General features: G+C 38.0%; 1 protein-coding gene across 7 annotated transcripts in view; it reads left to right on the forward strand.

Moving 5' to 3' along the window:
• GRIK1 (glutamate ionotropic receptor kainate type subunit 1) overlaps positions 1-19,646 on the forward strand; it is a 364,878-nt gene extending 345,232 nt beyond the window's left edge. For 3 of the 7 annotated variants that reach the window (XM_025867840.2, XM_025867847.2, XM_073891292.1), the window contains 3 exons: positions 1,975-2,225; positions 18,718-18,804; positions 19,214-19,646. In XM_025867840.2, coding sequence (XP_025723625.1) covers positions 1,975-2,225; positions 18,718-18,804; positions 19,214-19,369 — 494 coding nt within the window. In that variant the 3' untranslated portion in view covers positions 19,370-19,646. Of the gene's footprint in view, positions 1-1,974; positions 2,226-3,570; positions 4,134-18,717; positions 18,805-19,213 lie in introns of those variants that run through there. The other 4 variants (XM_025867857.2, XM_025867873.2, XM_025867865.2 and 1 more) reach the window with 2 other exon arrangements.
• Positions 19,647-27,203: the final 7,557 nt, after the last annotated feature.

Below are 27,203 nucleotides of genomic sequence, written 5' to 3' on the forward strand. Positions count from 1 at the left end.
GAGCAGTTACGGCTTAAACAGGTTACCAGGAGGCTGGAAATTACCTTCCTTAGAGAACAACTTTAAATGGAGATCCGATCCCCGTCTGTGTGAGATGTTGTAGGTATTGTGCAGCCTGAAGGCAGAAGGAGAGCGTCAGTCAACATTTATTGAGTGCCCACTGTGTATACTGCTATGATTACAGCGGCAACCGCAACCGTAAGAATCATTCTTAACGCTCTTCATAGCATTTTCTTGTACATTAAAGCGAAGCTCTCCTGGTTCACTTAATTGCTCAACATGCTATAGGTATGTTAATGGTGCTAATTTTGACACTAACCCTTATTCTGGGGGTGTTTAAGCAAGCAGCCAATGTCTTTTAATTTGGCTTACAAGAGGCATTTTTTCACCAAAAATCCATTTTTCTAATTGACAAGCCACAATCTAACTCCAAAACACTTTGCACTTCTTTTAAACTTGATTTTGAGTACTGACAACGACTTTAGGAAGTTTTGGGAGGAAAGAAGGAAAAATGACAAATGCCACACTGTTAACCTTCTGCTTTTCCAAAATAAAACATGCCACGGAACATAAGGTTTGTGTATGTGGAGGCTGAAGGCAGGAAGAGGGGCAGGCTGTGGGGTAGAGGAAGCAGCTTTCGGGGAAATAACACTAAGTGAGAAGTAAGAGGAAGTGAATTAAGTTCTTGCCTCTGCCAGTAACTAGTACTTTTACTCATACTTCCACATCCTAAATTTTTTCAAGGCTAAAATACATGGACTAGACTATATGATTTCTAAGATCTCTTCTAGTTCTAAGATGACCCATTTTTCTATTTGCTCTTTGATTTTTTCCTTTTTTTATTCCTACCAAGAAGAACTTTAAAGTTTGCAACAGAAAGAGTGAAGGTGTACTGCCTTCCTACTAAGTAGAAGAAATACCAACAAAAAATTCTTAGCATCCAATGAGAAATTGAGTAAATGCATCTTCCCATCTTTTAATCTCTCCCTTTGCATAAACTGGCAAAGGAAGCCAGTACTGGGCAAGCTATGGCTACAGACAGGTGTCAGTACTGTTTAACCCTAACATAATTAAAAGTTCAGTGACATTACTAGAAGATTGAGTATAAAAGATATCAATGAAGTCCTTGCAAATTTTCCAAACCTAGCAGAATTTTTAGAACCTTTGAAGCATTCAAAACCTAATCTTAATGGTATGTTACTAAGTATATTAGTCAGTATGGACTAATACTATAACCAACATCTGCCATGTTCAAGTGGATTACATCATAAATGTTGGTTTCTTGACCTTGCCATGGTCCACGGTGCATTGAAAGAGAGACTGTTCATGCAGTCATCCTGGGATCCAAATTCCTTCCAATTGGTGGTTCCACTATACCTAGTGACTTGAAGTCCTTTCCTTCCTACTGCATATTTGGGGAAATGAAGAGAGAAAGTAGAGGATCATGTTGGGAGAATGTGGGATAGGACTGGAAATAGTCATACATCATTTTAGCCCCAAATGGCTAGAAACTGGTCACTTCACCACACTGAATTAATTGTAAGGGAGACTGGGAATTGTCTAGCGGCTGCCCTAGGGAAAAGACAAGATGGCACTGGTGATCATCTAGGCAGGCTGTCACAATATTAGACAACTGAGAAAAAATAAAATCTAAACAACGAAATCCCCCAACGTGGGAAAAGATTTATGAAAACCTCACCAGAAGCAGAGGTATGTCACAGAATTCCCAGCTCAGCTTTTCCTTATTTAAAAGGAACAGACAGTCTGGGCAAGAGTTAATCTCAGCATGTCAGCTCTCCACTTTCCAATTATTTAGAGCCTTCAAAATATAGAATTCAACCTCCGTGCCCTTTGCCAGTCAATTTGTGGACTGGGGTTTCCCAACAGCCATAAAGTCGTTACCTTTAAGACAATAATCCTTCCTGACATCTTCCAACCTTTTGGTGACAAATATCCAAATGACCTTACTTACAGGCTCTCCTTACCGGGATAAAATCACTATTGCTATTCTTCAGTTACAAGAAGAGGGCAAGCTGCATATGATGAAAGAGAAGTGGTGGCGGGGGAATGGCTGCCCCGAGGAAGACAACAAAGAGGCCAGTGCTCTGGGAGTAGAAAATATTGGGGGCATCTTCATTGTTCTGGCTGCTGGACTGGTCCTTTCTGTATTTGTAGCCATTGGAGAATTTATATACAAATCACGGAAGAACAATGATATTGAACAGGTGAGTCATCTCTTTCTAGGACTAGGTAGTTTTTAGTTGGCGTGATCTGTCTTAAGTTTGGGGGGTTTAAAGATGCGTGCCCTTTCTTGTAACAGTCTATTGTATTAGATGCCTAGAAGAGCCATTTCTGAGTTAGAGCAAAGAGCTATTGAATCCCTGCCAGGTGCTTCCGGCACTGCAACCCCATCATTTATTAATGAGAAGAAGGAAGCGCCTTATATACTAAATCCAATTAGCACTATTTGGAATGGCAGTGCAGAAATCCCAAACTCAGTTAATTTCTTGAACAGTTATTTGCTCTTAAGATAGAAACCCTAGATAAATCAAGCAAGAAATAAATCCAAAATTGGAAAAGATATAAAAAGATCTTTGAGAGAAATGTTACCATCCTTTAAGTCTAGATGCTGAGCACATGGACTAATGCAAAGCAATTTACATAAAGATATAAATGTAGCATCTTGAAACTGAGCATTTACCTCCCTCAAAATATGATTTGTAAAAGGATAATTCACCAATTTGGGGGGACCAGGAATATGATAAATTATACAGAATGACAATGAAATATATTAGAGACTTTATTTTTCCAAATTGTATTTAGGATTATAGTTGATTTCACCAGTCAACCATTTTTGCCTGTCACTTTTGTTTTTGATAAAAATCACACCAGAAACTTACACCAACCTGAATAAGATGATTGTATTAAAGAGAATTCCTTCATAAGCATACTAGAATAATTAAAGTACGAAGTTCATGCCCATTGTGGTGCACTAGGCCATCCATTCAATTTAAAGTTATTGTTAGAATTTTAAGACTATAAACAATTAATAACAGGGCTAGTTTAATGCTCAGCTGTCACTGTCCTGAAATTATTAATAATTTTTGATCAAGGGGTTCCATATTTTCACTTTGCACTGGGCCTCGTAAATTATATAGCCAGTTCTGATTAATAATCTCACGCCAGTCCCACCTCCTTTAAGTGGAAACTCTCCTTACAGTCCCAAAGCTGGGGGTGATTGATCATAACTTGGTTTTTCATGAAAATTTTCCCACAATAACAAGGCAATTGTGAGAATATTAAGCACCCCTTTCTTAGATTTTGTTAGAGAAAACTATCTTTGCTTAAAAGGGAAAATGGACTGCTCTGCTTTGTTTTAACTTTCAATTTGCTCTTGAGGTGTCTTGTTTTATGCAACTAATTTGAAAAATAAAAGCTTGTATATGTTATGCTTTAATGTGCTTCTCATAACTGCCAGCTTCATTTTATTTAAATTTTCATTTAAACATTCATTTTTGCTTCTGATTTATTCATTTTTTCTATATTTTTCTCATTTCTTTTGCATGCAAGGCTTTTTGTTTCTTTTATGGACTGCAGTGTAAGCAAACCCATCCAACCAACTCCACTTCTGGAACCACTTTATCTTCGGATTTAGAATGTGGCAAATTAATTCGAGAGGAGAGAGGGATTCGGACACAGTCCTCAGTTCATACTGTGTAATCTGTTAAAGGAAAAAAACTGCTCAGTAGAAATTGTTTCTGCTAATTGGTGTTGTTGATGATATCTGTATCTACTAAGCATAAATAGCCATAATTCCCTATCCCTTTAAGATAGCAAAACTCACGGACTCTAGACATTGAATTCAATGCACTGAGAACGGATGTGCATTCTGTGTTGAAACTGAGGTGTATTAAGGGTATATAAACTCCAAGATATGTGTATTTTCCAGAATCTGCTATACCTTCTAAACAATGGTTATCTTAGTTCTATATTCATGCATTAAAAATAAACAAGTCTTTCCTCATGAAAAAAGTAGATCCAGACTTTCCACAGTGCAAAGCATAAAAACAAAATGCTAATATTGTGGAATTGTTTTTATCTCTGTGGACCTTGCTTTCTCCTCTTTCCCTCTCCCTTCCCTTATGTTCTGTAGATCCACACGTTCAAACTACCTGAAGCCCTATCTTTTTGTAGTAACTGCGTAACAATGTTGATATTCAACTCAAATTGATTCCACTATTTAAAATGTATTATTTACACAAAGACTCAAAGATGTCTTGGATTTTAAAAATTGAAAAACGTGATCCAGAAAGTGAAAACTAAACTTGAAACCTCTGGCATCACAGAAGAGCATTAGCTAAATTGAAAATAACTCAGGAAGGCACAACACAGTCAAGAATGATCCCTGGGTAGAAATTCATTTTCATCAGGTTCTCACATAACATTCACTTGACAATCCTCTGTAGGTTCAGATCATAGTATGCTCAAAGTCTCTAAGTAACTGTGATTTTTTTTTCATGCTACAGATTGTTTCTTGCAAGCTCCAAACAAGATCCTAAACTAGAAACTAATGCATAACATCTTCTACTTTCCACTTACTCACTCTCACTCTGCACTGACGAACACATTTTCATGAGATGTTATTTTATTCCCTTCCTACTCACCCAGGATAGAGTGGTTGTTCTCATACCAATCTTTTCTGAGCACTGCCACTGTCACACTCATTTCTCTGGACGCTTCGTCATTATCAATTCATTCCAAGTATATTGGGGAGAAGGGCAAGAAGCAGAAAATAAATAGAAGAAAAAGTTTCCATACACATTAGTTACAGATCTCTGTAGATTTATTTCCCACCTGCGTTCAAAAATGTTGTAAATAATTCCCACTCTAACTGAGCTTGGTGACATAGAAAACCAACTGCCTACTTAATTTGTTGTTATGAAGGATGTCTGCTATCCCTCTGAGCTTCTTTCCTCTTCATGGTGAGTAGGGGAATTAAAGATGCCTTTCATCTTCCCTCAGTACGGGATCAGTTGGTCTTCATTCTTCTTAACGGATTACCTTTTGACATACGAAGTTAGCCCCCAAAACATATTTCTCAGAAGTAAAGATAAGCCATCTGTGCTATCATGTAGCATTTTGCCTTCTCTTTGCTTAACTTTAAATGGGTTCCAAATTTTGAACCCCAGGTCTCTCCGATCAACGTTATATTTCTCCAGTAAAGCATGTTTAGGAAAGTTGACTCTTGCCCTGATTGTTTCTCAGTCTTGTTTTCTTCTTTAAATAAACGTACTTTTAAAAAAAATCTATAAATTACACCAACATTTATTTACTATTATTGAAGTGAAAGCAACATACTTTGTCCTAGGTCAGGGTTTGCATCTTCACAATCAATAGAGTCAAATGTTGGGATAAATATTTTATTATTCATAATTCATTTATTCTGTATATAGAAATCACAAATTACATAAGTTTATATTCCTAAGGGCTATTTAATAAATCAAAGATGCTACCAAAAAGTATAAGGGTGATTGATAAAGTTTGGATGATCAAGGTTAACAATAACAAAATTCACTTTCTACAGAGCTATCTTTTAAAAGTGTAATTCAGAGGTTTGGATAAAATTAATATTTGTGTGCCACTTAAAGCTGCATACCACCTACTTCTGATATTTATATGTTACTTTATGGTTTTCAAAATGTTTTGAAATGTTTGAAATGATACAGCATTACATTTAATCCTCTCAACAATTTTATTTCAGCTTTACTAACAAAGAAATAGATATTAGTCAGCAGCCTGGAGTCCTAGATTTTAGAATCAAAAGAGAATTTTCAAAATCAACAGAACTTAGGTGCAGGTTCTGGTACAGACACATGCTGAATGACCATAGACAAGTGACTGAATTTCTTAAAGCCTTGGTTTCTTAATATGTAATACCAGGACATAGTATCTAGGTCCTACAGGTGTCTTGAAGGAATATCTTTCCCAGTGGGTCCCACTGGCAAGTGTTACTCAAATAAGATTTTCCTGGTCAAGGGACCCATGGAGCATTACTCTAAACATTCCTTTACTGCATGATATCGCAGTCTGTTTAAGAAGCTATGATGCATTGGGAATTTTCAACACGATTGGAAAGTATTCAGTATTTCCCAAACTTATTAGATAACAGAATCTATTTTTCCCTAGAAGCATCTTGATGGACCATTGTTCTACAGATCATACTCCAGGGAACACAGGCATGATAATGTGTATCTCATCCAGTGATCATGTACAAAACACATTAGCCATGCCTGGCACATAGCTGTCATTTAATAAAAAATAATTTTGATCATTGGGGGTAATTTTCAATTTCTCTGAGCTTCAATTTCCTCAATTATAAAATGAAGGTAATCTGTTGACCTATATTTGCTATGAGAATTAAATGAAATAATATAATGGCATAGAAAATGAGATCATTTATAAGAATTCTGTTAAAAGATACTGGTTAACAGATGTTAGTTCCTTACAGAGAAATTAAACATTGTTCTCTGGTCAGGTGGACAGTAAGTACAATTTATCATGCATCTTAATACAGAGTCAGTTTGTAAAAGAGGTTTTCCATTTTAGAGGTTCAAACCATATCCAAAACCACATTTCCTCATACAAGCATTAAAAATCAAGGGCAATTTCATTGCACCCAAGAGAAGGACCCAAATCGGCAATAAGTGAGAATCTAGTAGAAGTTTTGAACCTCGTTTCTAGAAATTCTAATTTGATTATTCTGGAATGGAGGCAGGACAATAGTTTTTTTGGGTTTTTTGTTTTGTTTTGTTTTGTTTTTTAAGATAACCAGTTGATTCTATTGTGTAATAGTGATCTAAAGCATAATCATGCATATAATTGAGATTCAGTAAGTCACTGATGTTTATTGATTCTAGAGGTATGACCACTAATTCTAAGCAAGATATATAGCACATATTTGGCATTCGATATTCAAAAGATCCTCTCTAGAGACAACTCAAAAAGAAACTGCACATCTTTGAGACAAAAATTTCATTCTATCCAATTGATAACCTTCATATTTACTTATAGGTGTTGGCCTACTCAAAATGATCAAATAGGAAGTTTAATTGGTCTCTGCACCCTTTTTCCCCTTGAAGGACCTCCATACATTTCAGAAATGTAGGTTCCTTACACTCTCTTCTTTTTCCTTTTATACATGCCCTAGGCAACCAATTCTTGACATCGAGTAAATGACTTGATGAGACCACAGTGGCCCCTGGGGCCACTGCATTTTAAGTGAAATTTAGAGAAAAAAAGGGCTTGAGCATGAAAAAAATTTTTCTAAACTCTCTTTTTATGTCCTTAGTTCTCAGACTTTGGTGTACCTCAGAATCACTCAGGGAAATTACTTAAATACAGTGTGCTTAAAACTACTTGTGCACATTAGTTTTCATAAAAATTCGCTTACATATAACAGTTTTCTCCAAAATGAGGGCATTTACATGAGTTTTTATTAAAACTATCTTTAGTACAAGAGGTTCTTAAAATAGCTTTTCTTACATGAGTTTTCTCCCAGCAATCTTAAATACAGCTGTTTAAAACTATTGGTAAGCATGAGTTTTCTTTAAAGCTAGATGGAATATAGCAATTTGACTACAAATTAAGTGGTAAGAGTGAGATTTTATTAACACTGGCAGTTTATTTGTGGATTATACCTTGAGGAAGACTGTTTCAAGTTAGCAAGAGAGCAGAGAGGTATGAAAAGATTGAACAAGTACATCAAGAACTATGGAGCACATAATGTTGTCCTATCTGGTTCCTAACAAGACTGTTTATAAGTCAATGCAATAAGGAAAAAAATAAAGCTTATTTTGTCTTAGACTAAAATTATAAGCTGAATTATTTTAGAGTTTTTCCAGCAAAATTGGAACTACCTAAGGAACACAGGGTAGAGATAATGCCTTTAAGAAAATCAGCTGGATCATATAGTTAAACTTTCCCCCACATTATTTCCAAATACCTTACTGCATTTGACTAGCATTATATTATGTTCTATATAAACTATCTATGGCAAAGCAGCAAAACAACGAATCCCAACTAGTTTCCAAGCCCATGACCTTTTAACTATGAGGTCTATTTCCCGGTAAGCAATTTAAAAGTAGTCTGGCCTTGAAAAGCAAAAGGAAAGCAAAGCATTCTTACTTCTTGCACTATTTTCTGCACATCTGACTGTGCCAAATGACATTATTAATTAACTCTTATAGATAATGAAAATTTTCTGCTTGATGCTGCAGTTTTAACTTGCCTTTAGGAACCATCTCATTATGCTTCCCACAGTTATGGAATTTTATATGCACAGATGCACAAGCATATTAAAATCATTTTTGCTTTCAAAATCTTCTCCATAGAGACTGACATCATGGAAAATGGGATTCTCCTTTAAATTTTCAAAGAAATTCTATTTGCACAAATAAGAACATTTTTGTGATAGAAAACCAAATGTTCTGTATGGTTTCATGCGGTGCAGAATCGGCAACCCAAATAGGACTAATTGGCCAAATTGCACAATACCGCCATGTCTCCAAGTTACAACATACACATCCAGATACACACAAAAATAATGAGTAAGACCTGAGTGATATAATGAAGTTACTGTTGTTCCATTTATCCACTAAGTTTAAGTTAGTAGGGCCAGAATTTCCTTTCTGCCCAATTTTTTAATTGAAGTATTCAGACTTCAAATATTCGGATTTTTCAACGGGGGGGGGTGGAGGGGGAGAAGAATGGTGCCCTGATCACTTAGTCTTTACCAGCCATAAGAACTAAGAAACTACTGTCCACAGATAACCCTAAGACCTTAACTTTGCATTTATCTTAAGTCCTAAGTATCACTGGGAACGTTATCAGATGCTTTCAAAGTGTCCTTGGCTTCATTTCTTCTGTAGTCTGATCACTTTATTTAACAATTGATTTGGAGAAGTCTCAATAGGTTGTTTCTATACTTATGCAAAGAAGCTTTCCTTTGCCTGGAAACCTAAACATTCACCAATTCACAGAGAGGCCAGGAAGCAATTAGTAACTATTTAGAAATAACTTTTCTAGTGTACAATGGCAGTGTCTTCTAAACCAAACAAACTCTAGAAAGTATAAATGGCTCAATGGAAACATGACCTGGGAATCACAAGCCAAGAATGCAGGTTGCTGTCCTGCTACTGAACGGGTATGTGACTTTGGGCAAGTCATTGTTCTTCCGTCATTCTCAGTCTCCCCATCTATGGAATTAGGGGGTGACCTTTAAAGTTCTCTTCCAGCCACAATATTTTTTAAGTTTGATAAAAAGTGGGAAAGAAATAAAAATATAGAAGCAGGACAAAAAAAGCTTGGCCAAATACAAATACGTTACAAATATGTTCAGTTATCTTGAAAATATTGAATTCTTATTGCCATAAGCCGAATTACCTATTCCTGCCCATGATGCAGGATGGAATGGTCTGCTCTGGATATAGAGAGAACCAGCCATCGTGGCATCAAAGAGTGAAACAGTTCTCATCCACTCACAAGCAAAGCATTAAAACACAGGGAAGGCTACAAAAGGAGAATCATTCTTGACTTTGATGAGCCACACAGACAAACAAGCCAAACAAAGACATGTAGCTAGAAGTTATTTGAAGCTATGGAACTGATTACATTTTCAATCACAATTCAAGAAAGGGGATATCAGTGGGACTGGAGTACATGGGGAAAACTATTCTGTAAATGGAACTTTAATTCTGCTAAAGACAAAAGGAAACAGAAAAAGGTTGATATGCTTTTATTGTCTATTGCTTTTACCCCTACCCTCCTCCACCTTTAATTTTATATGTATTGCTTCCAAGCCAGACATGAATCAAACTCTAGCTTTTGAGTTTTAAGTAGACTTTACAGATTTGTAGCAGAGACAAAAATCTTGAAAACTGTGGCTTTCAGGCTCAAGAACCGGGTGTTTCATGAGTAAGTTAATTGTTTTATAATTTAAATAATTTATCTGTAATTAGCAGGAGCCACAGCCCAGAGGCCCAAGGTTGGGGAGATGCACAAAATGATGTTTTCTTCCTTCATGTTCCAATCCTTGACCAGCTTTTGACCCCCAGAAAAGAAGGGAAGAACGGGTGGGAAGTCATTAAAGCTTCTTGGTACCAGAAGCCCTGAGAGAAGGCTTCATGACCATCCCTGAGCCAAGTCCCAACTTGAAGACAGGAAAATAGAAACCTCAGAAAAGTTCAGGGGGGACCCTAAACAGAAAATGCTATTTTGGGGTTCAGAGGCTATGGCCCAGGAGGTGGCAAAACTTAGGAGAAATTTTACATCCCACTGTCTCCAGAATGGGGGAGTCACAACGCCTAGGCCATGAACCTTGAAGAGCTTCATAGTCCTGCTCAGTCCCAGAGCATCTCAAGGAAAGCAGCCAAAACTCCACGGCGCTTCCCAATGAAGAGCCTTGTGGAAGAGCTGAGAGAAGCAGTGAGGTAGTTGAGGTTGGAGTAGAAAAGACTCAATGTGTAGACCTGACATGGAGACCACAGGGGGGCCACAGGCATCTCAGAGGACACAGCAGAGAGAGACAGAGTGCAGCGTCCATGACGCCCTAGGATGCCACACCCTAGTGGAAGCCAAAGGACTGAGGTTGTCCACAGACTAGCTGTTCCCACCATCACCAATGCCCAGGCCCTTTATTAAACTCTCCTACACCCAGATGCACCTGGGAAAGAAAATGAGAAAGGAAGTGGGGAAAGGTTCATTTTAGCTGAGCCATTAACCAAAAGAAACTTAGTTTTAAGTCAAAGTGAGTTACCTTAAGCTGGCAATACCCACTAGCAGATGGGGACCTCTAAGCTAAGGTGGGATCTGTTATTATTTTTTTATGGCATCACATAGTTTTCTTGCACACCTAAGTTTATAGCTTGCGGAAAATATAGGTCCACTACATGTGGGCATAAGCTGGTACTGCAAGGACTCCATGGTAGCTCATACATGCACTATGGACAACTAAAACCGTCCATCAGGCTCAGTTTACCTCAAGGCCAAGACCATTCTCTATAAGAGAGGGGGCATGTAAAAAATTTCTTAGAAGTTTATTTTTAGGGCCCTAACTCAGCCTCTGAGTTGCTGAAAGGACCAGGCCCTCTTGTCCATATGGTAATGGAAAGTCAGTCTTCCTAGGATGACCCCAGGCCTTCAACATGGGGGCCCCTATCAGGTACATATGAGACCAGTATGCAGAGGAAATGTGTAGGCTTCAAGCTTGCAAGAAGGGCTGAGGCAGGCTCAGGAGATGTAAGGAAGCCAGAAAGAAGCCAGAAGGACAAAGAAGACGGTCACATTGGCCTCTGATGGTGACTCCAGACAGGAGAAAAGCACTGTGGGTACTTTGGATTGGCAGGCAAACCCACATTCCTGTCATTTTTAAGCAAGTAGAGTTGCTTACCTCTGGATATGTCTGGCCCACCTGAGGCTTATCCTCATAGCAAAAACACTTTCTGCTCTCTGGCCATCACACTAAAATGGGCCACTTTGCAGCCACCTTCCATACCTAAGAGCTACCTTCGCACCCACTCTAAGGCAGTGGAAATTTTCAGCTGCTCTTGAGTACCCTTCAGAGAGGTCCTCTGCACTCTAGTAACTGCTTCCTCTGAGTCTGAGACAGAGAGTGGGCACAATTTCCCTGTATTTTCAGATTCCCCCATCTTTTAAGCTGTCCCACATCTATTTGCCTTATCCCACACCATGGGAGTTTAACCCCAGAAGTGGCAAGTGAGGGGCCCCTTCTGTGGTATTCTAGGCTCTTCCAGCCCCTGGCTGGACGATTCTCCTTGAAAACAAACACAGAACTGTCCTAGCTTCATACCCCATCCCCAGTCCCACCGGCTGGGCCTTGAAGGCTCTAAGGCAAACTTTTACAATTCAAAGTGCCTTCTTTTTCCTTCTTTCAAACACCGGGCTATTGTAATTAATAACTTCAAAGACTGCAGTGGCTTCTACAGATGCACAAAAATCTATTTAAGAACTCAAAGCTGCAAATTTTACTTTTTTTTTTCTTCCTATGTCATCCTTACCCTGAGGGCAATGCATATAAAACTCTTGCTATAACTTTAAAAGTGGAAAAAGGGTTCAGATTCAGAAGATTTGGAAAAAGCACATGGATTAGTATCAAAATGGAGCACTGCTCCAGTGTTAACTCACTTTTCAGTTTTCCATGAAATTTTACCTAATGTTAGAGGAGAATGAACTGATACCCTAACAGTTTGGGTGTAGAGCCCTGAGCAGCCACCCTAAGTCAAAAATTTCTTTAAGGATTCTAAAAAAGGGGGGGTGCCTAGGTAGCTCAGTCGTTAAGCGTCTGCCTTTGGCTCAGGTCATGCTCCCGGGGTCCTGGGATTGAGCCCCACATCAGGCTCCCTGCTCGGCGGGAAGCCTGCCTCTCCCTCTCCCACTCCCCCTGCTTGTGTTCCCTCTCTCGCTATGTCTCTATCTGTCAAATAAATAAAATCTTAAAAAAAAAGAATTAAAAAAAGAAGAATTCTAAGGAAATATATATATATATAAACTCAAATATATACATGTATATATATATATATCTCTCCATTCCACTATATACTTACATTTATTTTGATGGAAGAAAATTTTTTTTCATTTATTTATTTAAGAGAATGAGAATGAGAGAGAGAGAGAGCACATGAGAGGGGGGAGGGTCAGAGGGAGAAGCAGGCTCCCCGCTGAGCAGGGAGCCCGATGTGGGACTCCATCCCGGGAGCCTGGGACCATGACCTGAGACGAAGACAGTCGCTTACCAAGTGAGCCACCAGGCGCCCCTGGAAGAAAATTTTCTAAATACAATCTTTAATAAAGATGGACCCGAGAAAGATGATCCTCATGTATCTGGTGTCACTGTGTCTCCCACAAGTGTATGTTTATGGTTCGAAGGAACTCAGATTGGAAAACAGGGAATTCTGGCATAAGCATTCATAGAATTAGTTTACAGCTAGGATCTGAGAGAGCAAAGATGTTGGCAGCGAACCTCAAGTGTGGGGGCAAAAAAAAAAAGATAAGATAGAGGATATGAGAGGGAAAGGACATAGAGATGGTGAAAACAAAATTAAAAGGAGCTAGGAAGATGAGCTAATGGGATTGATGAACTGTAGCCCAGGGGAAGACAGGGCTGAAGAGAGTGGAAAGCCAGTTTAACCATTGAAAGTGTAGGCAAACGGGCTGGGTGAGGAGTGGCTTCTAGGTCACAAGTAGGGATAAGGGGACAACTCTCTGAAGTTCCAGTTCAGTGTCTAGATTTCCTCTACCCCTAAATTTTGGGCATAGACTCAGGAGATGAGAATCAGCTTCTTCATTAGCTTTCGGGCACAATTAATTATAACCACTGTTCTGGAAGCTGAGATGATGGCTGACTCCCAAACTCTCAAATTCATTTTTTTTAAGTCCAAGGATGGTTGCATGAGAAATGGCCCAGGGCTTCTGAATGAACCCAGAAAACTGATAAAACAAGAGCAAATGGTAGCCAAATCCTCAGTTCTGGGATACAAAAACTTCACACAAAGACTGTGTACACGTGGCTACTCCAGCAATTCCCCTCCCCCTTCTTTAACATAATTAGTGGGGGATCACTGGAGTCTGATCTCTGCTCTTAGATCATCAATGATCCTGTGAAGGGGCGCCTGGGTGGCTCAGTTGGTTAAGCGACTGCCTTCGGCTCAGGTCATGATCCTAGAGTCCAGGGATCGAGTCCCACATCGGGCTCCCTGCTCAGCAGGGAGTCTGCTTCTCCCTCTGACCCTCTTCCCTCTTGTGCTCTCTATCTCTCATTCTCTCTCTCTCAAATAAATAAATAAAATCTTTAAAAAAAAATGATCCTGTGAAGACATAAAACATGTATGCAAAAAAAAAAAAAAAAGTGTATGCAGAGAGGTGACCAGACTTTCCAAAGTCTTAAGGTAGCAAATGTATGAATAGAATTCTTCCGTCCTTATTCCTTAAAATTTTCCTGACATTTTGAACATTCTAAGTTTGTTCTCACATTGAACCTCAGAGTTTAAAAATGTTAAGGATGTGAATGCTTAGACCTTCTTGTTAAAAAGAAAAAAATCATTGAGACACTGCTTCCACTGAACTATGATAGTAATTTGACCAAACCAGGAAAATAACAGAAAAGATAATCTCATTATTTCTCAGTAATCTGTTCCTTGATTTCTATATTTCACTAAAATTTGGTCTATTTTACTAAAAATGGTCTTTACAAAAAGGTTTCAGATTAAAGCTTGCTTTCAAGTTAAAGCAGATCTACAAAAAATGAAAGATTTTATATCTATAAGATGACACAAATATTATCTATATCTCTCTTCAACACGTAGTGTGAAAATTTATTAGGCAATGTCACAGACCACTTCAAATGTCTTTAAATAAGAGGCCTAATAAAGTAATGAGAGAAACCTATACAAAATGTGAGGTGTAAAAAAGGTATGCATTCCAAGCAGTTCTTCCAAATATGAATAAAAGCACCCAATACATAAATGTTAAATATACTATGACAAATCAGTCTGATATTCACAATCTGATGCCGAGTTTGCACCCAGTCTGAAAGCCATTCCCAGTCAGCCTAGCCTTCAATATTGCTTTCAATATTGTAAACTCAAATCAAATTTTAGCACACAGCTTTTCCTATAACTTAAAAGAAATCACTCTCCACCCCTGCATTTTTTTTTTTTTTGAGGCAGTTTACTTTAGGTACAAAACAAGAACTCGATTAGCTCCTCCCACCCTTTCCAGGGAAATATCTGTAATATGAGGATAAAGGTGTCAGGAAAGAAGAAGAATGTATATTCAGGTTCACACTAGTGCCAAGAAATCAGATATTGGGGATTAATCCAAAGGAGGTGCCATGCTGCCAGCAAATATTTTTAAAAATCAAGCCAAAGAGGGAGGTAAAAGAAAGCAAAAGAAGGCAGGGGAAGAGAAGAATTGGGGGCTCACTCGGGACACACCACAGGCACAGAGGAAGTGGAGAAGAGGAATGGCTTTCTGCAAAATAAACCAGCAAATCCTTTTCCTTGTAAAACCAGAAGAGCTACAGGGCTGGCTGAAGCTTCACTTGTGGTTTCCAGTAGACTCCTTGTATTTCAATTTCCTTCCCTCTACAAGAGAAGTCACAGGCACACAGGTGCATGCACACATGCACATATGAGCAACATATACATACACACACAGCCCTTTTTCTTTGGACGATGTCTGGAACAGCATAAATGGCACTGACATAAGTTTATTACCAAAAACCCATTTATTTATAAGTGAATTTTCCTATCCGACTTGTCATCATAGGGATTCATTGTCAATGAGTTCAGAAGCAGAGATAATTTTTTTAAATGGCAAGGGACTGCAGTTAATTTTCATTTCCTTCTTATGCTTGAGCACCTATCCTTCACAGGCAAAACACAAGCTGTCATAAAGCCTATCACTACATCAACACCAAAACATGTTACGAGCTTGGTAAAACAAGTAAAATAAGCATTGAAAATTTGATGTATGAAACATGTATAGAACCTACTTTAAAACACTGGTATAAACAAGGAATGGGTGCGTAGAAAGTCATATAATGGCTAAAATTAAAGGAGCATCATCTTTTCACTGTTCCTCCCTTCATCCCAAAAAAAAAAAAAATACATATCGAGTTCCATAGACTTAAAATATTTTCAGTGATATATACAATGTTGTTTTAAAAGAAAGAGTACTCACCATGTGCCTGGAATTGTGCTGTTTTACAGGTACCTGCCCAACCATTCACAAAACAACTCAGTGAAAAGGCTTCTACTATTGTTTCCATTTTATAGATAAGGAAACTGACTCAAAGAGAAACCCAGCTATTGGGCACTGTAGCTAAAATTTAAACTCCAGCTTTCTGATACTGGGCCAACTCACAACTATAATTCATGGTTTTTTATGTAGATCCATTGAAAATGTGAACTCAAACCACCAGAGAAAAATAGAAGGACCTAGAATGCATGCTACAGGGGAATTTCCAGTCTGCAAAGCACTAGAGGATACTGCTGAGGTATCCATCCTACCCCTAATTTGCCTGCCTCCTGAACAAGGCAGCTAGGTGGTCATCCATATGTCTGATACTTTCTAATGAAATTAGTTTAAAAATTTAAACTTCCATGCTTAAACATAATTTTCCTATGGCCCTATGAACACAAGGGAGTTCATGAAAGACATGTCCAGAAATAGAAGCTTTGGAAAGCTACTTAAATTTTTATCCTAATTTAGAAGCTCAATCTTTATTTTATATATATATAATCTTTAATTCAGGGATTATAAAAGGCAAATTGATGAATGAATAGGAGACCCTCCCATGCCACTCTGTGCTGAGAGATGACCTTCACAGTTCCATTTCCTGTGGATACTAGAGTGTGTGGTTTGCTTGAGCTCATGGCTGGTAGGGACCTTAAAGGTCATCTTGCTTTATGACTACAGCAAAAACTTGGAAGCAGAAAGGTCAGCTCCAATATCTTGCCATTTTCTTTTTGACAGTTGGAGACAAAGTGAGAATCAAAAAGAAATCTTTGTTTGTGACCAAAGACAGAGAAGCCAGACCACTCATAAAACTCTTATTTGTATTCACTTTCATGCTGGCAGCAAGGAATAAATACTTGTAGTTAATCAAAAGAATAGACATTTGTTGTATTTTAAGGCAATACAAAATTTGAGGGAAGATTGTGTTTTAAAAGAGAAACATAATTGAAACATATTGTCAAGATAAGATCTGTGACTGCCCCTCTACCCAAAATAAGAGAGAGAGAGAGGGTTTCAAATCCCCTCCTGGTTGTGTCTCCTGTGTGAGCCACACTTGGAGACTCGCTTTGGTAGTTTTAGTGCAAAATAAAGAGAAATGTCTAAAATCGAATGTTTGAGAGTTGAAATAAAACACAAAGATTGCAATTTCTTAACCTATATTTATAGGAAAAGAATCTACAAAAAGCTCTATATAGTGGTTTAATTGAAAATAATTAATCAAGTTGTTGGAGATTTTAAGTGAAAGCAATTGAGTCTGGGAAGTCAGATGGACTGAGTTCAAATGTAAGCTTTTCCTCTTACAAACCACATTTCCTGGGCAAATTACTTCATATCTCCAGTAGTAAATTTCCCCATCTACATAATGTGCATAATAATTCCTACCTTATGAGATTGCTGTGAGATTTGTGTGTAATAGCATGGGGTATAAAATCCTTGGCACTTCTTCTTTCTCTCCCTCTCTTCCTTCTATTTTAATGACTTCCTGAAATTAGAAATGTCCTGGGGGGAGCGGGGAACACCTTCCACTGAAATAAATACCTGAGCAAAAGTTGCAAAACCCCAATGCAACACCATCTGCCACAAAAGAACTATAAAATATTCAGTTCATCTTAGTAGCAACACATAAATTTCACGTCATATAATGCTACAAAAAAAACATTAAACTTCATTTGTGACATACTTACTGTAACATTTTTTGTAAGTATAATTCATAGAAAACATTTCGAAGTTTTTCTTTGTGTGGCGTGATTCCCTTTCAGTTCCCTGAAGCCACAACTTACCATTTGAAAGAAAATTAACATGCATGACATAAATTTTCAGTACTATAAGAAAATGGAAATGAAATTCAAATTCTATAAACACTTATGTGTAAAAGAGACGAACAGTCATACAAAAACTACTACTTCTTTTAGAGGTGTGTGTCTGATAGACCAGTTAATTTACATCTAGGATCTAAATTTGTCTGTCTAGTTTTCAAATCAAGTAGAAAAATTAAAAATGCTGCTGATTTAGGTGCGCCTGGGTGGCTCAGTCAGCTAAGCATCCTACTCTCGGTTTCAGCTCAGGTCATGATCTCAGGGAGATCAAGCCCCGCCTCCTGCTCTGCACTCAGCGTGGAGTCGGCTGGAGATTATCTCCCTTCCTCTCTCCCTCTGCTCTTCTTCCTGTGCACTTTCCCTCCCTCTCAAATAAATAAAGAAAGAAACAAATAAATAAATAAATTATTTTTAAAAAAATACTGTTAATTTAAACTACATCAAGTCTCCTATGGAACAAAAATGGAGTGTAAATTTTCAAAAACACATGTTGCCCGTTGATATACAAGGACCACAGGAGACATTTCATACTTTGCACACATGAAACACCAATTTCTTCCCATCAGGCCCTCACGACCTAGAGAAATCATCTGGTGGCACGTCATCGTTTGAGTTTTAACACATCCATTTTGTGAGTTAATCACAAAGGAGTCACACACTTGCCCTTCCACACACTTTACCAAAGGCTTTGGGGTTTGAAGGATATTTTAAGGGTGATCTCATCAGAAACAATACTACTTCATAGAAATCTTTATAAGCAGGAATTTGTCACTCAAAGATCTTATCTTGGCTGGAAGAAATGACAAGCAAATTATGTTATATTATAGCATTTGTATACTATGCATGTGAATCCATGCCGTGTAATTGTAATAGATCTGCACATATATATATGCCATCTGCATATGTGTGATATTTCATAGTCATTGCTCCATTTTCTCCTTGTATTATGCCATCATCTTTACTGTGTGGCTCAGTACCATATTATTTTCATTTCAACCACAGCTGCATCATTTTTGCTGCCAGATCTCTGGTTTTTTTTGGAGAAAATATACAATTTAAAATTGTTTTTTTTCTTTTTTTTTATCAGAAAGGAAAGTCATCAAGAATTAGATTTTATTTTAGGAACAAAGTAAGGTTTCATGGGAGAAAAAAACAAAGCCTTGGTGTAGAGAAGGTTTGTTCATTTTCTATAGCATTACTGAAGTGTCCGTATGCCTTGATAAACCTATCAATGTTTGGATCATCTCAATGGGGGAAATGACTTAACTTAACTCTATTTTGGTGTCTCAGCAAAGGTAAGTTGTCCATTTTGAGAGCCTAACTGGGTCATTTTATACTACTGCATCTGTGAATGAAACCCCAAAGTCTGCCCAGCTAGCTTGGTGCCTCCAGTTTCCCCAAATAGAAAAGGTGGATGGCCAGTGGGTGGAGGAGGAGGTGTGGGAGCTGGCCAGGGACTTACTCTCTGGCAGAGTTGCCTCAGACCAATATCTCGTATTCATAAAAACCCAGGTGAGAGACAGATCAGTGGAGGAGGGAGCTAATTTGGTTACACTGATGCTCTACTATTTCATGTTCTCCAGTGTCTCTCTTTCAATGCCATCATGGAAGAACTGGGAATCTCACTCAAAAATCAGAAAAAGCTAAAGAAAAAGTCAAGAACTAAGGGGAAATCTCCCTTCACGAGTATCCTTACTTGTCATCAGAGACGAACTCAGAGGAAAGAGACTGTGGCATAATCCAAGAACACATCTGCAGGCAGCTTTCAGAAAGAGAAACGATATGCTCGCTACAGGTTTTAGGAGAAAGGATTCCTGACAAGTGTGTGGCATGTTTCCATGTATCTAGATACATAAGTCTGGTTATGTATCTAGATATAAGAAATACGAAATTTTAAAAACTCACATAGATCGTACGTGGAAGCGGCACTGGTTCTTTTGAAGTGAATTTGTATGCTCACTTATTTTGCCTTTTCTCTCTTCTCGATAAATTGCTGTGTGTGCTTTCTAAATAATAATAAAACAACAGGGTTGTTTTTTTTTTTTTTTCAGAACAAGTTCTGATTTGTTGGTTTGTTCCCCTTTACTTGGCTCCCATTCACAGTGTTTGGTTGCCAAGTGTTATCTGTTGTCAGTTTGCTATTTTGATGATTCTTCTTACCTGTTAAGACAGAGAGAATTATTTCTGGCTAAGTTAAAAAAAATACTTTTAGTTCATACCAAATACCTAGCTATTATAGTAAAGTAAAACTATTCATCTTTGTGCCTTAAAACCTAACTTCATAAATACTTTAAAATGGCACTTGGAACATCGGTGAGCATAAGATGAAAGGATTCTAAAAAAAGGGATATTCATCCCCAAAATAAAAGTGTCTGCCACATTCCGGGTACCATTCTAGGTTCTGGGCATACTGTGGTGAGGAAGGCAGATGTGGTCCCTGCCCTCACACAGTTTATAGTTAAACAAAAAAGAAAAACGTTCTGTTACTCAAAGTGGGATTAGCATTTCCTCTATGGAAGTCAGAAGCTGAAGGAACATGCTGGAGAAGTATTCAGCCATAGAAGTCTTCCTGAAGGAAGGTATAGCTCAACTAGGATGACAAGTTAATTAAGTGAAGGGAGGGACATAAGATGGAGAAGCAAGCATTCCAGGCTGAGGAAGCAGCATATCTGAAGGCCCTGAGAGAAGAGCAAATAGGCCCAGAATGGTGGAGGGAAAGGAGCTGGGTGTGTGGCAAAATGCAAGAGGATGCAATGCGTCTGACAGGTGACAATCACTCTGGCTGAAAGTCAAGAAAAGATTGAAGGCAAGGAGACTAAAGAGGAAGAGACAGGGTCACCTGAAGGCTCTTTCAGGAACCCAGGGAAAGGACATGGCAGCCAGGCCAGAGCAACAGCAGACAGACCACTGGATGACTGAGGTAACTTAGAAGCACAACTCATGTGAGAGATTCATAGATTCAGACGGTGGTCATGAAGGAGGGAAGAACGGGGTTGAGGAAAAAGCTCAGGACTGAGGTGGGGGGAGAGGGAAGCGTCACTGGAGAGTCGAGGTATCATTCATTATATTGGGAACCAAGGGAAAGGAGCAGGCACTGGGTCAATATTTCATATGATTAAGTCCCATTAGTTTCTGTAGGATGATTCTATCACTAAAAGAATCTTTTAGTCTAGTCCCTGTAGAGTTTAAGTACAAAAATGTTTCCAGACATCAAAAGAAAAAAGTCACCTTTAAAAGAGCAATAACATATATTGGACAGATATTTTTCTGTGATTATGATCAATGCTCAGATTTGGGATCAATTGGAATAAGAAGACAATGTATTGTATTCAAAAATGCATTACGATGCTTACATAAAAACCACGAAGATGTTTACATTGAAAACTATACGCTTACAGTTAGAAACAGACAGAAAAACAAACAGATAGGTGGTGAATTCAACAGCTGAAGATGGACTAGAATGATAATATATTAGAGGGGAAATATGTAATTTACTCAGTTCACTAAAAATTACACCAAAGGCATTCTATTCTCCATTTTCTAATGTGACAGTATGATACTCTTCTCTCATTTCAGAAAATATTACTGTATCTTTTCACAGACTGCTACAGTAATTTGTGGGAAAAGAAGTATTTCAGCTTCTAATATCTAAAATATATTGTGTGTCAATCTGCTTTACAGGTACTTTAAGGCCCACTAACCACTTTCATTTTCACTTAGCCATAACTGCATTTTCATTCAAGGCATATAATACTTGCCATGAGTAAATTGGTTAAAAAATATATTGAACTAGGCAAAATTGCAGAATAGGACTTTTATGGCAACTACTGAATGTGCATGATCTTCTTCCTTCCTCCACCCCAATATTTTCATTCTGAAAGCACGTTTGGTGTGAATGTATGTACATATGTTTCTGTGTGTCTCTATGTGTTAGGGCAAAGAACAGAGTAAGATAGTGAGTTCAGAGGAGAGAAAAAGGAGAAACTGTGGAATATCTGGAACTTGGTCCAGAAAAATCCCTGAGAACAACCATTAATCTTGGAGATTTTCATCCTTTTCACCAAAGAACAGTGATTCATACACAGTTATGTGGAAATCAATGGCAAAGTTAATTAAAAACTGGATCTTACATTTTTTCCTTCAGTAACTTCTTGATGCTAACAGAAAAAAGATTACCCAGGTGAAATATTCAGCTAGAGAGAGGGAGGTCAGTGTTGATTGAAAGACAATGTTCATGGCTAAGATTTATTTTCCTTTTCAAGTTTCCAATCTGGGCCTTTCTTGTCTTTAGTACAGAGCAAAGGGAAGAGATGATCCCTTCGCTTGCATTGACCTCATGGGGTTGTTGACACATCTAGGAGTTCAGAATTTTCAATTTTTAGCCTAGAAGAAGCTGGAGAGAGAGAAATGAGGAGAAAGTAGGTCAAAGAAACTAGACAAAAATCAAATAGCTCAAACTTCTTGTTCTCTGTCTCAGCAGTTCCTGCTTTAATTTAACCCTTTGCCTGATCCAAAAGACTAAACATGTTCTTTTTTTATGTCAAGTTTTTATTTTAATTCTAATTAGTTAACATATAGAGTAAAATTGGTTTCAGGTGTAGAATTTAGTGATTCATCACTTACATATAACACCCAGTGCTCATCCCAACAAGTGCCCTCCTTAATACCCATTACCCATTTAGCCCATCCCACCACCCTCCTCTCCTCCATGAACCCTCAGTTTGTTCCCTATAGTTAAGGGTCTCTTATAGTTTTCTCCCCTCTCTAAATCAAGAAGATCCTGGGATTGTCATTTCAAAGGAAGAATAATGTAAGAGTGACTGTTCTGGGAAAGGTATTTCTAGGAGCTATCCATGCAGTGTGATTTTTTTTTTTTAAAGAAACATAAAGTCTACCAATCCCAAAAGATATGGTCCACCAGATTCTCTCCAATGTCAGAGGGGGCGATGTGTTTGGTAACAAAGTGAAGCATTGTCTGAAAGAGACTCAAGGTACATTCTACTTGCTCGAGGCATTTATTAGTTGAATCCTTCAGCTTGGAGCAAGGAGAAGGGAACAGGTATTCACTGATCAAGGATGTCCAGAGGAGTGTTACGAGTGTACAGGGCTAGGACAAACAAGCCATTCCACCTAATGCAATGGAGTGCTTGGAGAAGAAGCCGGTTAGGGTGAGGAGGAGGTAATAAAAAGTGAGGCTAGGACTTGAAAGGCAAAATCAGTTCTCAGTTTTGTTCATGTCTAGTCCTGTATACAAGGGGAAATTTTTTTCCAGTTACATTTCTTAAAAAATGGCCATGTGGAGGAAAAAAGCAGGACAAAATAGGAACAGTAAATCCACCAGAGTAGGAGACATATATGCTATATTTACAAGTAGTAACTCAAAGTCCCATAAGCCTTGGGAAAGAAATGACCAACGTTAAACCATACTGACAAGTTGACACTTAGAAATCCAGAAGTGTGTGGGCTGGGTTTGCAGAGGAGCATCCTCATACTATGTCACAAGTGTACCAGAGAGGTTGCTTTCAAGCTTTGCCCACAAGATAACCAGTTAAAGAAGTTATTTCATTTTTACACAGCCTAGTCAATTAACTGAGACTCCAAAAAGGATTTGTGGGTCTGTATTGTCTGGCTTGCATATTTAATTCATATGCTTTTTCCTTCCTTTTCCCCATGATTTCCCATCCCCTTTTCTTCATTCATAGAATGTCCAGATGTCCTAGTTTGCCTTGAACAATTCTGCATGAAGCCTGAAATCATGAAGTCTTATAGGTTAAGTAGCCCCCTAACCCTCACAAAAGCACCCCAGTGTGGACAATAAGTCATAGGATATTTTGCTCGTTGGTCCTTAGACTTCATCTTCTTGGCAGCCACAGAGCTCTACTAACAAAGTTGAAATTTCTACTGATGGCAAAAGAGAAGCTTCATCCAAATGGAAGGCAAGGGACCACTCTCCACCATCTAAGTAATCCAGGATAATCTGGAAGGAGTCTGATTGACTTTGATATTTCATTTGGACATTATGAGAAAGATTATATATATATAGGTATAGATAGATATACGTATAAATAAAAGATAGATGATAGATGATTAGATAGATGATTGATGATGATAGATAGATAGATATAGATAGATAGATAGATAGATACATCTCACTGTCTTAGTTTGATATGGATTATGCTCCTAGTATGTATCAAAATCATGCTATCAGATGTTAATCATTGTAATAGCAGCTATCATTTAAAGAGGATGTGCTGAAGCCAGTTGCATTATATGTACTTCACCACATTTGCTCATATAATAGTGATAGCAACCTTAAAGTACACATTATTTGTTACAGAGTTAAAAACTGAGGTTTAGAGGGCTTAAACAGCTTGCCCAAGGTCACTTAACTATAAAGTGGCAAACGACGCAACATAACCCCAACCACATCATCACAACCACACTCCATTCCTTCCTAACTCTGAATACTATTGAGCAAACTCAGGCTTCCCCCAAAACATACCTGATCTTACAGTGGTCCCCTCAGCAGCCTTATGAAGTTGGCACTCTGTATTATTGTTTCTATTTCAAAAAAGGAAATTGCAAGAAAAAAGAGTAAGTAGCTCCCCAAAGGCAGACTGCCTGTAGGTTGAAGAACCAAGATTCTAATTTCAATCTATCAGAGTCCAGAGTCTCTTAATCACAGCACTAAATGGACTTATGTATTTAATTTTTTGTTTTATTTATATTAAAACAAATATTTGTTTTGTATTAAAACAAATTCTTGACCCAACTTTTAAAGGAGTATCATAGGGCAATTAGTCATCTCCCATTATCATTTAATAGAATAAATAGAGAGATAGCTATTAATGTTTCCAAGAAACAATATCGAAGGATACCAATGCCTTGCCAAGGTACTTAAATAGTAAAATGTCATTTCTAACCCTTAATAGTTAATAAAATGAACTCTCCACCAAATGTGCAGACTAGTTGTATTACTGATTTGAAATAACTCTTTGAACGTTTCTTGTTCCTAAGGCAAGTCATTCAGATCATAATTAAAACATATGAAATGGCATAATGTGTTGGTTCCTATAAACATCTAAAGCTGCATCATGTTCCAGCAACCTCATAGGAGACCATTAGATCATAAACTCCCAGTTGATTATAAGCTTCTAGAAGGTGAATCAAACTGTATCTTGTAAATATCAATCACTCTATAGAAGTTGTTTACCCTCTTATATTTAGTGGGTAATAAAGACTTGATGAATAATGAATGACAACCTTTTGACGATATGCCATGTAGACACCTGCCACAAATTTTAAAGATGATATAGTCCTCGCCTTTGAGAATATCAGAATTAAATAAGTCAGATTTCAAAGGTGAAATTTTGTTGGCTCACTTGATTTTTAGGGACTGCAACTATGAATTCCATTGAGTTTTCTAGGATTCACATTCCCATCTACCCACAAGGAACATATGCTGGTAAATTTTTCAGTAAGAGACCAAGAAATATAACAATTTCAGGAAACACCCCACACACAAGATAAAGATTTTCAAGTAACCAACATCACAGAGAATTTTAAATGCGTTGATAATGTCTTCAGTACTTGTAGATCTGTCATTAAGCTACTTCCAGGATATCTCTGAAGAGGCAGGCTGCTTTTCCTTGTCTTCATGACAAATTCTATACCTAGAGCAGCAAATTAAAATGAGACCATTTTTAATAAAGCCATGCCAAGATTTAAAAGTAATTTGGTGGCATTAAGCATAATAAACCAAATTACAGTGATGAAAGAAACATTTTCATTAAAGCTTTAAAAAATGACATTCAAACTCCAACGTAGGGATGGAATTGAGTCTACATTGTCTCAAGGGAGACAAGATAACAAATGACAGCTAGAATTTTAAGCTCATCATAACAAATATATAATTAGTTTTGACCTTTTCACAACATCCCAAAAATATAATGATTCATAAGCATGCATATTGCAAATGAAATTAATTGCAATGGTATCTTTCAGTGAAATGTTTAATGATCTCATCATAGATTTCTTGGATGATTTCCTTCTGACTTCCTCCAGAAAATGATGCTACTAGAGAAGCCATACACCAGGTTAATTTCGACGAACCAGAACCAACCAACATCTACGACTTGTGAATAGCTCATATTTTCCCACTTATATGGAAGTTTTTTCTTTCCTCCTCTCTCCCCACTTCCATCTCTCCCTGACCAAACTTGACTTAAAGATTCAGGTCAAGTGCCACAGATGCATGAAACTTTCCCAGATTTCTTCACATCTCCATCTTGTAACTTATCTGCACTTGAGCAATTTGACCTTAACATTATCTGGTCCATGATGGCAACTTGCATAGCACTTTATCTCATGCCTAAATCAGCCTCTTCACCACCATTCCCAGGAACTGGCCCATACAATACAGAACATTATACATACTAAATGTACAAGTGAATCCAACCAAGGCCATTAAGTTTCCCACCAAAATATAAAACTTTACTCATCTCTTCCATTCTTAAGCTTTCCTGGAGACAACTTGAATTCGTATTTTCCCTACTTACCTCCCTCTTTGTGTTTTCCAGATCTTATTTTGTCTCCAAATATATAACAAAATAGTGCGAGTTCCCAGAAACCCACGAAATACATCAGATCTTTCAAGCAAGTATCCATGTTAAGGAGATTCTTCCTCAAGGTGGAAATGTTTGCATTTGCCTTGGCAATCCTCAGAGGTCATTTGTGAAAATAAAAGACACAAGTATAAACCAGACCTTAAAAGTATGTAGCATGTTAGCAAAGATGACTATATACCCACAAAATGCATTTACTCAAAAATTTAAGACTGATAGATGAAAGGGAAGGAAGGAATGAAGGAAGGGAGGGAGGGAGGGAGGAAGGAAGGAAGGGAGGGAGGGAAGAAGGAAGGAAGGGAAGGAGGAGGGGGGAAGGAAGGGTTGGTCCCTGGGTTCAGTTAAAAAGCAACTACCTTCACATTTATAAAGTGTTGGACTGGGATATGAAGATGGGTGGTTTTACTCCTCCACTGAGGAAGGCAGAGAGAGGGGCTTATGCTATAATCTAAAGGAGAGAGGTCATAAGTGAGCTGGACACCTTGATAGCAGTGATAAAATGCTAGCATCAATTACCAAAGGACACAAATGCTGGCTCTCTGAAAGGATTACAGGGGTTCTAATTTGTTTAAGATGTTTTAGAGTTTGTGCTTCTTTAAAGCAGAAAGGTGGGCTCTAAGATCTACCAGACACCAAGCTAGTTTTATTGCTTTATATGACATTAAAAGCTATTTAAAATGTATCAAATGTGATTGCTCCTTTTACACCTGAATTAGCACCTTGGGCTGAAAGCTGAGAACAAAGAAGCGTCAAGTAGTCCACCTTATAACCAATGCCACAAAACCTGCAGACAGCTATCCTTTACAGGTCGTATTAGTTATCACTCCAGTCATGCTCTAGCTGTCCCTTCCTACTACCCAACATATGAAAGCAGAGATTTAGGGGTGCCTGGATGGCTCAGTTGTTAAGTGTCTGCCTTTGACTCAGGTCATGAACCCAGTTCTGTGTC

The sequence above is a fragment of the Callorhinus ursinus genome, unplaced genomic scaffold (genome assembly GCF_003265705.2).
Source record: "Callorhinus ursinus isolate GAN/ISIS: 27379988/994484 unplaced genomic scaffold, GSC_fseal_2.0 scaffold1, whole genome shotgun sequence".
Taxonomy (NCBI): Eukaryota; Metazoa; Chordata; class Mammalia; order Carnivora; family Otariidae; genus Callorhinus; species Callorhinus ursinus.